Below are 16,536 nucleotides of genomic sequence, written 5' to 3' on the forward strand. Positions count from 1 at the left end.
TGTTTTTTCAGTCCGGAGTTGTCTAATGAGCATGAAAGCCCAATTGATCAAATTGTTGCGAATCACGTTGACACTACACCAACAAAGCCTGATGCCACTGCGAATCACATTGACACTACACCAACAAAGCCTGATGGCACAACTGAGAGCTCTCCAAAAGCATCAAATGTGCCGGAGGATACGTCAACCAAAACTGCAGAAACTGAAGCTGAAAGTCCCAAGTCAAATACATCGAGCATTTCCCAAGAGACTTTAATCAAAAATGTGTTCAGTCATAAAGGTTTCAGTGAGAAGGAGGCTTCTGGGATAGTCAAAGTGTGGACAAGAGGAGAACTGAGGCGGGGTACAGGAGTGACTGGGTCCTCGCCTGTGCCAAAGACATTAATTTCTTCAAAGATAAAGTCGTCGTCACCTGCCGAAACTAGTGGTGATGATGCAACTGAGCTAGATGATGATATGAAACACGAAGATGAAAAGATGAAAGATAGTGGCAAGATTAAATCAACAACAGAAGATGAAAATGATGGTAATAAGGAAGGCCAAACAACAGAACTGCCCAAAGAAGGGATTGAGATAGAATCCAAAGATGATTTGCATAAGGATGAAGATGGACAGCAGCAAAAGGAAGCAGCTAGCGAAGATCCTGACTTCCTAACACCTACTAAAAATTCTAGCGGCAGAGTTGAAGATCCGGTGCCGTCACAAGAAATCACACCCCCAAAAACGTCACAATCGCCAAATAAAGGCGTCATGGTCACACCTGTTATTAAGTTGCAGAAGATGTCAGTGCAAGATATACTGAGGTACAGCCCTAGAGCCATAGACTCGTCAGCGTTTGAAACTTGATGTCGATAGCAGTCCCAAGATGTGTCCCACCAGCAAAGAGAAAGATGAAGAGAATGGTCGAAGCGAGATTCAGGAGGTATAAATCGGAAGAGATCCGGTCCAGTCCACGCTCTAAAGGTTCGCAGGAGCGCACTTCAAGTTTTGACGATATGGTCATCTTGGAAACGCAGAGTGAGGAGATTCAATCTAAGAGAATGGTCAAGTCTCTTGCAGGAAAACAACAAGGTCTAAGGAGCTCACAAGCTGATCTTGCTGAATTAGCAGAACATTTTGAGCTTGATGGTATAGAGCCATTGGATGACGAACAAACAGATAATCAAGAGAACAAACCAACAGAAAGCGGTGATAAAAATTCTGATTTGACAACTGAGAAGGAAACTAGTGATACAGATAAAGAACAGATTTCACAAGCGAAAGGTAGTACATCAGAATTGAGAAGAGAGGAGTCAGAAGAAAGTATGGAATATATTGATTCCCAAGAAGACCTAATTCCGGAAGCTTCTGCTGAGGAAGCAACAGAACCGGACAGTGAATGTGCCATGGAAACGGATTCACAGTCGGATTACTTTACTCCAGATGAATCCGAAAATGAAGACGGCAAATCTGCTGATGTGAAAGGATGTGTGCAAAAATCAAAAGAGAGGCCTGATTTTGTTTTGTCTACACTTGAGGAGCTGACTGAGCCAGAATCAATGCCAAAATTAAGCTCAGCAGCTGATGCTAAAATTTCTGATGTAAATTCTGATGGGATAAAGACTGATTCCAGCAAAGGGAAAGAAGGAGAATCATCCCAACTTTCCTGTACCCCTGCAATAACAAGAAGTGGCAGGGCCCAACCAATGAAACCTGTATCTCCAGGTGATGCAGATGAGCCTGAGAAACCAAAGAAGAGTGATGAAAGATCTAAAAAAGAAGTTCATGAAAACTCTGCTGATGAAAATGTGTCGGAGGATACTTCAAGTCAAGCACAGAAGAAAAGAGGGCGTGGTAGACCAAGAAAAAAAGTAGTCGATGAAAGCTCTCCTGCTGAAAATGAGTCACAGGATACTTCAAGTCAAGCACAGAAGAAAAGAGGGAGTGGTAGATCAAGAAAAAAAGTAGTCGATGAAAGCTCTCCTGCTGAAAATGAGTCACAGGATACTTCAAGTCAAGCACAGAAGAAAAGAGGGCGTGGTAGATCAAGAAAAAAAGTAGATGATGAAAGCTCTCCTGCTGAAAATGTGTCCAAGGATACTTCAAGTCAAGCACGGAAGAAAAGAGGGTGGGTTGGACCAAGAAGTAAAGGAAGATTTGCAAAAGCTCCAAAAGTTAATGACGATGAGGCCGAGTCATTAAGTGAAGAAAGTCAAGAGAAGAAACAAATTAAAAATCCCAGGACAGTTCCTTTAGTGACGAAGTAGAAACAGAAGAACATTCAGAAGAATCACAAGATAATGATGAGGAAACTAAATCCGATCCCAAGGATGTGAGCAGTAAAGATAATCCAAAAGCATCTGAAGAAAACCAAAATACTCAAGAAGTTACTGGCAAAACCATGCAGGAAACTGAGGAAGACAAAGATCACACTGCTGCAAAAACAGGAAATGATGCTCCGAAAACTGTAGATGTTCAAAAAACAACTGAGAGTCGAGATGATGGCACTCCTGAGGCAGACAGTCAAGGTAATGACAGCCATCTTGAAAACAGTTGTGAAGATATGTTTGGTACATACAATGCTGACATTCCTGCAGAAAAGGCATCTGATGAATTGTCGGAAGAAAAAGAAAGCGGTATCTCTGATGAGGAGTTATCCAACACCAAAAGAAAGACAAGATCCGCTGATGATTCTTCACAACAAGTATCTTGTGTACTCTTAAATGATGAGGAAGAGAGTAGTGTTGTTGTACTAGAAGAAAAGACATCTTCCAACAAAAGAAAAACAAGATCAGCTGGCAATAAGGTAGAAAAGGTGTCCGATGAACTTCTAAATGATGAAGAAGAGAACAAGCGCTGCGTTGTAGGAGAAAAGACATCTTCCAACAAAAGAAAAACAAGATCAGCTGACAAAAAATCTGAAAAGGTAACAGATGTACCTCCAAAAGCTGAAGAAGAGAGTAGCATTGCAGTGGTGGAAGACATACCATCACCCAATAAGAAGAAAAGAACATTTACAAAGTTGTCTAGAAAGAGCAGGCATTCACCAAGCGTGTGGGATGATGACGAGGATCTTCCTCTGGCCAAGATTGCGCATAGTTACTTGGATGTCGAGAGTCAAAGCTCTGACGATTCTGACAATGAGCCTTTGATCACGATGACTAGTATTGCCACAAGGTCAAAGTCATCAGCAGCAAAAGAAATGACATCCAATAAGTTGCAGGAAGATGTGTCAGAGAAGGAGTTAACCACAGAAAGTAAAAGACGATGGAAGCGTAAGTCACCACGATACTCGGCGCTGAAAAAGAGTCCTCAATCTGTGATTGCAAAGAAGGTCTTAAAAAGAGCAATGAAATCTCCTCCAGAGAAATCAAGTAAAATGCTGTCTCCAGTCAGAAGACGAAGTAGCACTCCTGTATTGGATAAAAAGCGATCGCCAGTAGCAACAAGACTACGAGCAGGAAATTGACACCGACATCAGCTCGCAGACTTCTTATGGTCACGGTAGGAATCCAAAGAAAGTTGGCCAGATTGAGAACAAACCTAAAGCCGAGGATGACTTGAATATAAGTGGTGTAGAAGAACAGGACAGTAGCTTTGATGACAGTTTTGATTTACCATTGAATCAATACATAGAGCAGAACAAAAGTGAAGTGGATAAAAATAAGACTACACTAGAAGCAAGCACTGTCAGCTCTGTTGAAAATGCCCAGATGGAAACTACAACTCAGGAATCAAAAACTCTTAATGATGATATTTTGAATACCACTGAACCAGAATGTCAAAGTGCAAAGATTTCCGTAGAAGAAATTGTCAATAGCAGTCAAAGTCCCATGGAACCAATTGTAAAAGAAGTGCAAGTAATAGATCCCAAGATCGGCCAGTCACTGCAGAGCCTTCCACAAAGGCTACAATTTGTATCTCTGAGTGGAAGAGATTCCCCGACGGAATGCAACACACCGCCAAAGAATACCTCCCCCGTTGTGCCACACAAGTTTAGCCCAAGGAGTTCCAGTTCACCTGTTGAGTTTGCGATGAGACGAGGGTCACCGAAACAACGAGCATCACCAGTAGGTTGTGAAATACCAGGTGTGTTCTCCCCATCTGCATCACCAAGTAATGGAATCTTGAAGAGAAGAGACAGTAAATCGCCATCACCATCACCCACTACTAAGGTAAGATATACTATACTATTTTGCAGTAAACCTTTGACGAGCGCGACTACCGTGATGTTGCAAATTCGGAGCTAACAACGTGTACGGCACACAGTTCATTCATAAATTTCCACTCGGCAACAGCAGATTGCCTCGGCAGCCAATCGGAGACAATTGCGTCCAACACAGTAAATACGCGATGTATGCTTAAAATATGCGCTCGTCAAAGGTTTACTGCAATTGATTATACACCAGATTCCCAAGAGTACCCACTCAAATCACCACATGTGTACGTAACGCTATGGAAAATTAGTTTCTCTCACATGGAGGAAAAATAGTGTACGCCAGCATTTTTTGAAAAGAGCCTGAAATTTGAACAATTTGCGTCTTGAGCACAACATGTTGCCCACTGAATGAAGTTGACAGGCACGTAGAGAAATAATATGGAGGAACCACTATTTGCCATCCACAAGCGACACACAAATGTGGCAGAGTCTGTACTCTTGGTTTACTTGATGAATGCACAATTCTTTATTCATGGAAACCTGCAGAGGAGGCCTGTCTGCACAAAGATTGTTCTGTAGTCTAAATAGATTCTGTTCAGCTTTGGTATTTTGTCGGTGAGAAATCAGATGCACTTTTGTTCCATCTATTACTCTTCCTCTTTGATTTTGTGCGAAACTTTACATTGTAGTGTTATTGGATATGGTGGCCTGATGTGCTGAATAGTTTTGTGTCATTTTATTTGCATATTTATGAATATTAATGAGCTCATTTGCATATTTTGCCTTCATTTCCATTAATCCACTCTCCAGCCTAAATGCAATCACCGATCAACTTCAAACTTTGGTCTTGTGATAGTATTCTTTATATTTGCCAACCTTCGTTGTTGGGGCCATTTCATTTTTGGTTTGACGCAATGGATTAACAGTTTCTTGAGCAGAATTTCAAACTGAACAATATTTTTCAAGTTTGTATACAAGTTTGAACAATTTTATGAAAAGTTTATGCTACTGTTTCCCAAATTCTGTTAACTTTCCCACTCACTACAATGCAATCTTTCTCTCTAGTGTCAGAGGAAGGGTGAGGAATGGCCCTGTCATGACTAACACTTACACGGAGAGAATAGAGAAATCACATTTTACGCACAAGACTGCCAAGACTTTCTGAAAGAGTTGTGAACTTTTCTGTATGTTAAATTTCTTGAAAAATTATTGCTTGGATAAAAATTCATAGATAGGGAAAGAGGGAGACAATTGTTTTGAAAGTGCAGGACAGATTGCTGTGGTTACAAGAATATTTGAAGAATCATGCAAATTATGTTATGCTGGTACGGTTTATAGCAAATTTGTATTTGTCCCTATGCAGCAATCAGTGATATGAATTACCTAGGTGTATGTTTATATTTTGTTTGTTTTTTCCCCCCGCAGTCTCGAAGAGTGAGCTTTGCTGAACCTGTAGAACAGGAGCAGACTGTGCAGCCATCCTCGCCCCAAGCTAAACCCAGTGTTACTACATCCTCAGTAGGATTCAGTGGTTCTACCGTTGCAGCATTGATGCCATCACCATTGGTTACCGCAACATCTAGAGTTGTCTCTCTCCAATCAAAGGTACTGGTTCCTTCTTTTGATATTTTGTCTAATGAAAAAACTTGAGGTTTAGTTCGTCCCACAAAGCATTGTCAGTGATCCCCATGTAAGTGTCGAAATAGGAGAAATTTGTAGGACTAAGCTATAAAATTTGTATTTGTTTCGCATGAAAAATTCTAAACAGGAAAACGTTGGTGCTGAGAATGAAGCTCCATGAAATTGTGTGTTGTTGTAAGTGTCTGTGTGGACAAGAGCCTCCATGTGAAATAAGAAGGGTTAACATCTGTGGTGGTAACTTGTAGGATTTCTACGAGTATATCATTAGTTGTCACTGTACCGGTGCATCTGGTCCCTGTGAGTGGTCAAGCTTTCGTCAGATGTGAAATACTTTTAAAAATTTTTGAATTCCCATCGAGAAAACCTATATACTTATCTTTGTATGCAGTAAAAAGTAAAACATTCCTTTCTTGTGAATAATTGTGTGTGCAACTTCCTGAAAACAGGATAAGAGCTGATGATTCAACCACTCTATTCCCAAGTATCCCAAACTACCTAGTGTAAATCTGTTACCTTAATGACAACTTTACATTTGTGTGTGTATTTTGTTTTTGTAGTTTATCACTACGCCATCGAGAAGAACAAACTCGGCATCCAAAGTTAAAAGTGTGAATTCTGCTGAGAGAAGCAAACAGCGGCAAGCCCAGAAACAAAGTCTTAAGGTTATGAATACTAGGATGTTGTTTAGCAGAGGTGCCAGAGCTCTTATGGCCAGCAAGGTGAGATTGCTTATCTCTATATGTGACACGATCTGGTCCATGGGGCCAAAGGCGGTTAATTTGAAACTGAGATAAAGGTAAAAATATGGATAAAAAAACAATAAAATACGTAAGAAAATGGACATCATAAAACTTCATAACTTTAGAACCAAGTATGCTAGACCTTTGGTGTTTTCAGTAAATGATAGCCTATTGTATGTATAATGTAACAATTACAGTAACTCAATTGTCAAAAATGCCTCCTTTGGCCCCCATGGACCAGATCGTATCACATATTAAAACTGGGTGCCCATGAACTCCCTGTAGACCTATGGGTAACAACACTATGAGAAATATGTGCCATGTTCTGATTAAATCGGACTAAAGTCTACAATAATGCAATTGAGATACAGGCAAAAAATAAGGAGCAAAAATTTTGCAACCATATATGCCAGGGAGTTAAAGATTTTACCATAAGTAAGAGGTACTAAGCAAGTTTGAAATGGTAATAACTCAATTGTGTAAATTTCTGATTTTAGTATACTGTAAAAGTAGAAATTTTCGCGAGTTTTTTTTTTCGCGAGTGGACATAAAATCGCGAAAATAAAAACTTGCGAAAATAACCTTTTGCATTAGGTTTCTATTGTATCAATATCAAAACCGCGAAATTTAATTCTTGCGCAATTGACAAAATCGCGAAAATATCTTCTCGCGAAAATATTGACTTTTACAGTAGTTGATTGAAAATAGTTCATTTCTGACCTTTTTGAGCAAATGTAGAAATCAAATGATAAAATCTGTATATCCCAGAATTCTTTGCAATGGATACACACATTATTACTGGTTTCATTGAACCGAGTATGCGCATTGTCCCTGGGTGTGAGAGTTCAGATTTAAATCTGATTCTAACTTTTTATTTTGATTTGCAGCTCTTTTTCTGCACTTGCACTGTACAAAAATATAGGAGCCTTCCAAATTTGAGGGTTTTTTTACTTTTCATATGCTAGTTTTCAGACTTCTTATCTGTGGTTACGCACACCCCTGATTATCTTCACATATTTTCATTTGATGCACACATTGACACAAGCATTGTTGCTGCCCATGTTGAACTTGCACCGTAACCAGCAATTTGGGCATTGTCTGATGTATTTAGGGTTTTAATCACAAAGGCATTCCGCATTTTCCGAAATTAACAAGAGTTAATAAGATGTTGAAATTTCTTCTACTTGTATTGCCCTGATTTTCATTTTGCAGTAACAAGGTTTGTAATACAGAATTGTGTGGGTTGTAGAGATTTTCCTTCTGTTCATCAATTTCTAATTCACAATTTTGTCTATTTTAGGTGTGCAAGTTCATGAGTATTCATTCTGTTTTTGAAGTACCTGAATAAAATTAACCAAAGTTGCTCTATATCTTCATTTGCAGAATGGGCTCACAAAAATTGGAGGCAAGAAAGTATCGATCCAAGAACAATTTGAAATCGCTGCCTTAGACTCCATGACTCGTGGAAAATCAGTGACCTTATCACCGTCGGCAACCCCCTCACCAACTCCATCCACTCAGGGCACTCAGGGAGTACTAACTCAGGGAACTCAGAATGCAGAACAAGACAGCAGTATGGAGGTGGATTTTGAAAGCCAAGAGGCAGTGTTTCCAGATCTCGTTGATTGTGATGTGCCTGTTGATAAAGTGTTGCACCAATTGACATCCTCCATGTGGTGAGTAGTTATTCCAGATATAGAAGCTATAAAGTAGGGGTGTGACTTCACTGGTAATGGTGTGCCTGGGTACCCTATGTAATTTATGGGCGGGTACCTATGGTGATGGATTCAGTCGGAGTGGATTGGGAATTTTTTTAATGAATTGGCTTGATTTGTCTGAGTTGTGAAAATATATACCTGCAAAATATTTGATGTAAACAAGTTTAACAATGTCTTTGTTTGACATTGAACTCTGGACCCTTGTAATTGGGTTTTTGGCTAAGGACTATTATAGAGAGCCAGATCAACTCACCAGTGCCAGTACTTTTCATGCACCCTCGGGTAGCCTGTTAAGTGATTTTGGGCCAGGGTAGGACGGCTTTTGGTCATTGTCCTACTAAAAAGCATGTTCTTTTTAGTAGTATTTAAGTATTTTCCGACTAGTTGGATGGTAGATATTGCTTGAAATTTTAGTGTTGTCCAAATTGGGAATTGTTTTATGCCATGTATTTGCCAGGTATAGAGAATGGAATTGACTTACAAAACAAATCTGAAATGTTCCTGCTGTCACTGCTTCAAAGTAGGTATCCTGAAGACCTAGATTTTTAAGATTTTTTGGTATGTTATCTCATTTTTATGTATTGTGTCATTTTATCTTGTAAATTTCCCCAAGGTTGGTTCAAAGAAGGGCATTTTATAAATCCTTTTAAATCCACTAAAAAAGTTTTGCCATTTTTGTATATTCAGGGTACGTGGTCTAGAACAGCTAGTAAGAGCTCGCAATATTTTGACAGTCGGCCATCTTTGTTCACTATCGCCAGGACAGGTAAGACCTAGAAATACTTGCTGGTTTTCTTTTGAAATATATTTCTCATAAAAGTAGATAGTAAGTACCAGAGTGAATAAAATAGGTAATGATGAATCCAATGGAGGAGGACACAAAAAAAAACTCATCAAGGATAAAAAAAATAATACAAGAGGGTACCTTTAGTATGCGAACAACTGAAAAGAGAGCAAGGTACACCAACTTAATGTGAGGAAACAAGTAAAACAATGGTATGCAGATGTAACAAATGTAGGCACAGAAGTATTTCAAGTGCAATACCAAAAATGTTGAGTATATAGTCTGCCACTCTTTGAAAGAAAAACATTTCTGTCAGTAAACATGTATACCATTTTTCATCCTGATGTGGCAGTGACGTCAGTGCGTATTGCATTGGGCGCAGCTACAAATTGCCAGTGTTCGCTCAAAGCGATAGCGTACACAAACACACGCTTAAAGACGCAGCATAGAAGCACGAGTGAAACAGCTGCCTCAACTCTTTGCGGTCACTGCCAATTGAGGGTTAAAAATTTGTATAGTGACTCTTTTTAATATAAAACCTAATTACTTGTACAGGTAAAATCTCTACCCATCCGCTCACCAAAAGTCAGTACATTATGTCAAGTGATGGAGCGTTTCAAGAAACGTCAGGTAAGAGTCTGAAGCTATTAATGACTTCAAAATATTTGTAAAAAATTTGATTTTTGAACCCTTTAATGGGTAGGTAAAGCAGACTTCTTGTATGGAGTAGTAATAAGCCCCAGAACATGAGAAGTAAGAAGCCCCGCCCCCAGCAAAATAAACGAGACCCAAAGAAGAAAAGATGTACACTTCATCCCTGCAACTACTTTCCTAATCCAGAGAGACTAAGTGTCGTCTGCCTAAATGTAGGCCTAGTATTCTTATAAGTTTCTGAGATTTGATTCGATCTGATTTTCATTTCACTGTTTCAGCTTGCAAAACTAGAAAAAGAAAATGCCTCAACTACAGTACTAAAGAAACTCAACCCACCTCAAGGAACTACAGCGGAAACTAATTCTGAAGACATAATAGACAATTCAAATGTACAAGCAGACACAAACAGTGACACTACTTCAAAAGAGAATCATCTGATGGAACAACAGACAAAGATTGCCTCATCTCAAGAAGAAACAGGGTCCAAAGTTCATTCCTCTGGTGTAGATTCTATTACAAATGATGAAGCTGCAGCTATAGTAGAGGACAATTCTTCCAAGACAGAATTAGACTCTGCCAAAGATGACCAAGGTGCAATCAGTGAATCCCAGCCATTTTCTGTGACAGTTTCTGCGGAGGCTAGGTCTTCAGATGGGTTCAGGATAGTGAGTCCAAGATGCAAGCCACCAGTATTCAAGTGTGCTGTCAAGAATGTGGAACAAGGAGGTGTTACCGAGTCTGTATTAGGTAGGTCTCATTTATCATGCAAGATCTCTGAATGTAAATCATTTATTTAAATTGACTTTATTTTGGTCAATGTAAATTCAACCCAATTTATTTACTATTACAGAAAGCAATGGCTTTACTGTAGAATTGGCTCAATTTAGTTTCAGCAACTACAAAGTATGACATGCAAGAGACATAAAAGTATCAGAGGAAGCATGGGTCAATGGATAAGGCACTTTCAGATTCTGGTGTACTAGTTTTGAACCCCTGTAGTAGATTATTTTGCTTGCATGAAAATAAATTAAGCTTGCTTGAAATCCTTTTGTACAAAGAACTCCTGCAAATTGTTCAGGGGGAGTTGTTCCTGACAGCAAATGTTTATTATAGTATATGTCTATGGTGTATGCATCTTGGCTGTAGGTTGTTGAATGGATTTATTGTTCGGGGCCACAGTAGTCTGCAGCAATGTATGAAGAGTTGTTGCTGGTTTGGCAACTCAACTATGTTGTTTCCACTTAATTGACCAATTTTATTTTTTTATGGAATTTATTCAAACCAAATTGTGATACGATCTGGTCCATGGGGGCCAAAGGCGGTAAATTTGAAATTGAGATAAAGGCAAAAATATGGAGTATAAAACAATAAAATACATTAAGAAAATACACATCACAAAACCTCATAACTTTAGAATCAAATATGCTAGACCTTTGGTGTTTTCAGTATATGAAAGCCTAATGTTACTACAAGATAATAATTATAGTAACTCAATTTTCAAAAATACCTCCTTTGGCCCCCATGGAGCAGATCGTGTCACAATTGATGGGGCGCATAAAGGCTATCTGTGAGCTGGCTGGAGTAAGGGTTAACCACTTTTGATTAACCTCAACAGTCAACCCTTGTGCACCAGGCATCACACACAGTATGACCTTGTATTTAAAGCAGCTATTACATGCTATCCATAAATATGCAATAAAAGCACACTTGAATATAATAAATTTTATCTTTTATCTTGGAATTTTTCAGATGAATCAACCACTCATACTAGTAATGATAACAACAACACTATAAGCTTGAGGCTAGGTAAGAGGAAGCGTTCCGATGAAGACGAAGAATCCGACAATGCAAGTACTTCTTGTCAATCAAGCCCAAAACGACAGCGAATGGTAGAACAGCTTGGCGACATAGCTAAAGAACTCTCAGGTGAAACTCTGCGCACTTTACCTGCTGATAAACTGTTCCAGGCACATCAACATGTGAACAATCTAATGGAATCAATCATGGCTGCGCTAAAGACTAAATGCCGCTCTCCAAGCTTGGACTCCTGATGAGTAGTAGTCTCTTACAAATGCTGCAATGTTAGATAGAATTACTGGCAGCCACTATATTGTGTGTGATAATGTATTCAATTACTGCTTGGATCATGTTTCTTGCAGATAAACTCGGCATTCATGTTGCTTTCTTTAAAAAGTTATGATATTGCAATTGTATCCTTTAAGGGGGTACTACACCCCTGGCCAATTTTGTGCCTATATTTGCATTTTTCTCAAAAATTAAAGCACATTGGTGACAAGTAAGATATGTATATTATAGGGGCAAAGACTACAACTACTGTACTGAAAATTCAGCAACTCAAAGCAAGTAGTTATTGATTTATTGATCAAATATTGGTTTCCCCTCATTTTTGACTCCACAACCGTTGTCTTTGCTGAAATAAAATTTCCAGTGCAGTAGTTGTAGTCCTTGCCCCTATAATATACATATCTTGTCACCAATTTGCTATAATTTTTGAGAAAAATTGACCAGGGGTGTAGTACCCCCTTAAACGGATTCTAGCACCAATTAATCGAATGGGACGAAAAAAGCAAAACTGATATTTTGTTTGGATGTATGTATTCAGATGTATTATGGCCAGTGTTTAATATCTGAACAGAATTTATAGTAGAATTCTGTGCATCCTATTTGACGATGCATTGGGCTATTCCTGTTGAAATGCATACACCCCCTAAGGAAGATGTGACCTATATCTTTCACACAGGGAGTGTGAATTTCAAATGGGGTTACCTGAATGGTGCTTCCATTTGAAATCTACACCCCCTCCCCTGTGGATTTCAACTGGAATAGCTCATTCACAGTGAAGCTGAATTTTACTCGATCGCTTTTGCAGAAAAACAATTCTCACGCATGCTCAGTGTCTACTTCTGTTTTCAGAGCGTCAAGCCGATGAATCAATACAAATCGCTGAGGCTAAAATCGATGTCGCTTTTGCAACTTGCCAGCGATTTCGCTTGACACGTGAATGCATCAATCAATCATTTCCAACCACCGGATCTATTATTTTGCTAATTAATTTACCTTTCTCGATTTATTAACTTTCTGTGATGAATTAATTCAAAGCAATAATTATTGACAGCAATGGATGTTCTAAAAATGTATTTTGTGGCATTTAGAATATTTTAATTGTTGTCTGCAATCGCTATCGCCGTGATAAGTATAAAAGCGACGAGCGATGCATTGCAAAATTCGGCGATTGCACATCACTTTCCAAAAGCGGTGCATCGCAACTGCTCGGCGATCGAGTATAAATTCAGCTTTACAGTCCAACCTCTTTCATCCAGCCATGATGGGACAAAACATTGGTCTGATAAGTGAATTACCGTATTGTTTGTAATAAACGCCCTGGGGGCGTTGCATTTTTCCAAAAGGGGGCGTTTATTGAAGCTGAATTGTCAGTGAAAAAAACTTTAAAATCAGGTTTAATTTCCGGATGATGCTCCTGTAGAAAAGAGGGATTTACGGCTATACTAATGGCGACGCCTATGGAAAATCAAAATTACACCCGTAAGTACATCATCAAGCAAGAATCTAGTGAAATTCTACCATAATTAGGCAATGGAATGGATGGAAGTGTGAGTCATAACAGGTTTTGTCCATGCAATTTACCGATCGTCCCTGATAAGACTGACTGATGCCAGTTTTAAGCTTACTCACACGATAGAGCATGGAATTTTTGTCAATTTTCACAGACAAATTGGAAGGGGGGCGTTTATTACAAACAATACGGTATGTATAATTCTGCATTGAATGGCCAAACTGCTATTTTTGGGACAAAGAAAAAACCAATATGGGGCAATAACATGTGAGTGGTGTTATTTGATTGCTTTATTCAACAAATATGTCCTTGCATCAAGAGCATGAAATTATGGTGTCAAAGCATAAAAAAGGATAATAACAGATCTATATAAAAGATGTCCGGATAAAGGAAGTTGGGCTGCATTGGGCTATTCCATTTAAAATCCACACTACCCCTGTGGAAGATTTAGCTAAAGTCTTCCACAGAGGGAGTGTAAGTTTTGAGTAGAATAGACAATTGGGTAACTTCCATTTGAAATACTCACTACAGTTGTGGAAAATATAGGTAAAGCCATAATACAGGGGAGTATGGGTTTCAAAATGATTAACCCTGACCAATTACATTTGAAAAACATACTCCCTCTATGGAAGGTATTTCCAAAATCTTCCACAGGGGTAGTGTGGATTTTAAATGGAATAGGCCAGATTTTCATACTGTAGGGAATACTGTACATTTATTTTTAATATTGATTTTTTTTTAGATGAATATTTTTGTAAATTTCTTTGTAAAGGTGAGCATATTGTTTATGTCGCTCTTTGTTCGTATGTATCACAGCAGCTTAAAGGTCTATCCCATCAACCCTAATTGAACTACACGTGCCATAGAAAATGTACACAAAATCTGTCGCTTTCAATTAACTCGCTTAAATCAGGAGTGTTTCGACTTTTGTTTGATACTCCTGGAGTATAGGAGTTGCAGTGCTACATTTATTATCATGTTCTATGTACTTTTTGTGTACCATATATATACATTATGTATTATAGTTAAATGTAAGGAAACCCGTTAAACGCTAAAGAATTTGTAAAGCGCAACAAATTTGTTGAATACTTTCCAGATTTATTGAAATGTTAGAATATTTTGCCAAATTGGCGTTAAATAATGGTTGAATAATGTGCACAAATTGTATCAAATTGGTGAGTAGTACAAGGTTTGCCTAAACTCCACATGGAAAAAAAAGAAACTATTTGATAATACTTTCTAGTAGAAAACAATTTTATTCAATTTAAATAATTTGTATATATATATTTTAGTTTATTCTAGGTTATTTTAAATGAAAAAAGTATACCAAAAACTTTGGTTTAACTGAGATAATTTGTATATTAGCTATTGAGTGGAATTGAGGGTTTTGGTTTTTCAGCGAAAATTTTCAACTTTAAAATGTTAGAGCCTTTATATGGATAATTTTGAAATTTGAGTAAGATGTTGTAAACATTCAAGATTTCTATGAAACTGTTCCAAGTAAACACAAAGGATCACGAATTTATAAACCTAAATTATTATTTATTTAGGTGAGCAATAGAGGTTGTGCATGAAATTATTGATTGGCTCCACACAAAGGAATTTAAACTGTGTCCTTCACCGTTAGCATGGTGCAGTGCAGTCCATTCAATCAAATGTTGTCATCAACCTATTTGATTGTAGTGCATTTGTTATGTGAGATGGAACTGTTGTGATAGATTGCAATCATGCTTTTGTTGAATGCATTTGAGTAGTCCGCCCAGCGATCGAATTCGACGGTATCGCATCGCAAAATGCGATGCAATTTCCATCAACTGCTATACACTTTTCCAAAATGCATAGCTAAAAGTGCTATACTGCTATGCAAACATGTGTTTTGCATAGCACAAACTGCGATGCAAAAAAAATGACTGAATTTGAACCCTGAGTCCGCCATATTTACGGTGTAAGTCATATTCACAACCTCTATTGAATTGCGTTTCTAGCGACCCTGATCACCTGAGATTTTGATATCAAATAATGCCCACTTTGGTGTCAAGAAAAGCAGTTCAAAGCACTTGAAGTCCACCCCCGACATAACCTTAATCTGCTATATGGGGTGCAGATTTCAAGTGGTTCATGATTTCAACTGGAATAGTCAAATGGATTTTTCGTACTAATTTTTATATTTTTAAAGAAACTTGACTTGTAACTGTTGAGCTATGTCAAGAGAGAGATGTTGTCCTGTACGTGACACAATCTGATCCATCGAAGTCGGATATTTTGACAAGTTTGTATTACCATCACTAATTAGCTCAGTACCTATGCTTATTGATGTGAAACTTGGCTGCAAAGATGGGAACTTTTTATTTGTCAATTTTCTTATATTTTTCATTGTCTTTTGCATCTTATTTTGGCCTATATCTCAATTTCATCATTGCTGACTTGGTCTGATTGGATCAGATTGTGTCCTATATGTAAATCATGTGAACTTTATTGTAAATAAATTTAGATTATTGTAAAACTTTTTCTGAATTATGTATAAATATCAAATTTGCACTTCTTACTAACTACTATGCAAATTGTACTGAATGTTAAAGGCTTCCAATGCTCCAATGCAAGTTTAAACTATTCAGCCCAATTGGACCAATATTTCACCAATAGAGAATCATTCTTATAATGTAAGCAAGTTCCTAGCACCAGGTTGAACCCAGTTGTATTAAGTCGTAATTGTAATCAGCATTTTCTATTTCATAAAATATACATGACATGTGTGAATTGGATTTGTTTATATTATATGTGTTATTCCAAATTTTGTGAATCAAGATATAAGAAAATGCTTTGAATTTGTGACCAGTGTTCCCGCTGAGACTAAGTAGCCTCAAATCAAAAGGAAAAAAGCCAGATTAACAGACCATTTTGGTAAATCCTGATCACATGGAAAGCATTTACTTTTTATGTAAAATATTTTATGAGTAGGGGAAAACAGTAAAATATTAGGTAGCAGAAATAGTGCAGGGCAGCAGGGAAAATGCCATATTACCTTCATGTAAGGGATGAAATCAAAACTCGACCGCCGGTTCCGTCCGGTTTCTATTGTTCTAAACAATGGAAACCAGACGGAACCGGTGGTCAATTTCATCCCTAAGCATACTCAGAGTTACTCTAGTATCAAGACCAGGATTATATATATAGTTTACGGAATAAATCTGATCCCTCGGTGAGGTCTTGATAATCGGCAAATTTTTGTGTGTATGCTTACATGACGGATAGACTGAAAATGGGTT

General features: G+C 38.1%; 1 protein-coding gene across 1 annotated transcript in view; it reads left to right on the plus strand.

Moving 5' to 3' along the window:
- Positions 1-15,322, plus strand: part of LOC140150218 (uncharacterized) — a 46,660-nt gene extending 31,338 nt beyond the window's left edge. Inside the window, 12 exon segments of the mRNA XM_072172223.1 lie at positions 12-813; positions 815-900; positions 902-2,243; positions 2,309-3,445; positions 3,447-4,154; positions 5,564-5,743; positions 6,337-6,498; positions 7,903-8,195; positions 8,925-9,003; positions 9,577-9,651; positions 9,954-10,422; positions 11,425-15,322. Coding sequence (XP_072028324.1) covers positions 12-813; positions 815-900; positions 902-2,243; positions 2,309-3,445; positions 3,447-4,154; positions 5,564-5,743; positions 6,337-6,498; positions 7,903-8,195; positions 8,925-9,003; positions 9,577-9,651; positions 9,954-10,422; positions 11,425-11,726 — 5,635 coding nt within the window. The 3' untranslated portion in view covers positions 11,727-15,322.
- Positions 15,323-16,536: the final 1,214 nt, after the last annotated feature.

Source organism: Amphiura filiformis, chromosome 4, assembly GCF_039555335.1.
Source record: "Amphiura filiformis chromosome 4, Afil_fr2py, whole genome shotgun sequence".
Taxonomy (NCBI): Eukaryota; Metazoa; Echinodermata; class Ophiuroidea; order Amphilepidida; family Amphiuridae; genus Amphiura; species Amphiura filiformis.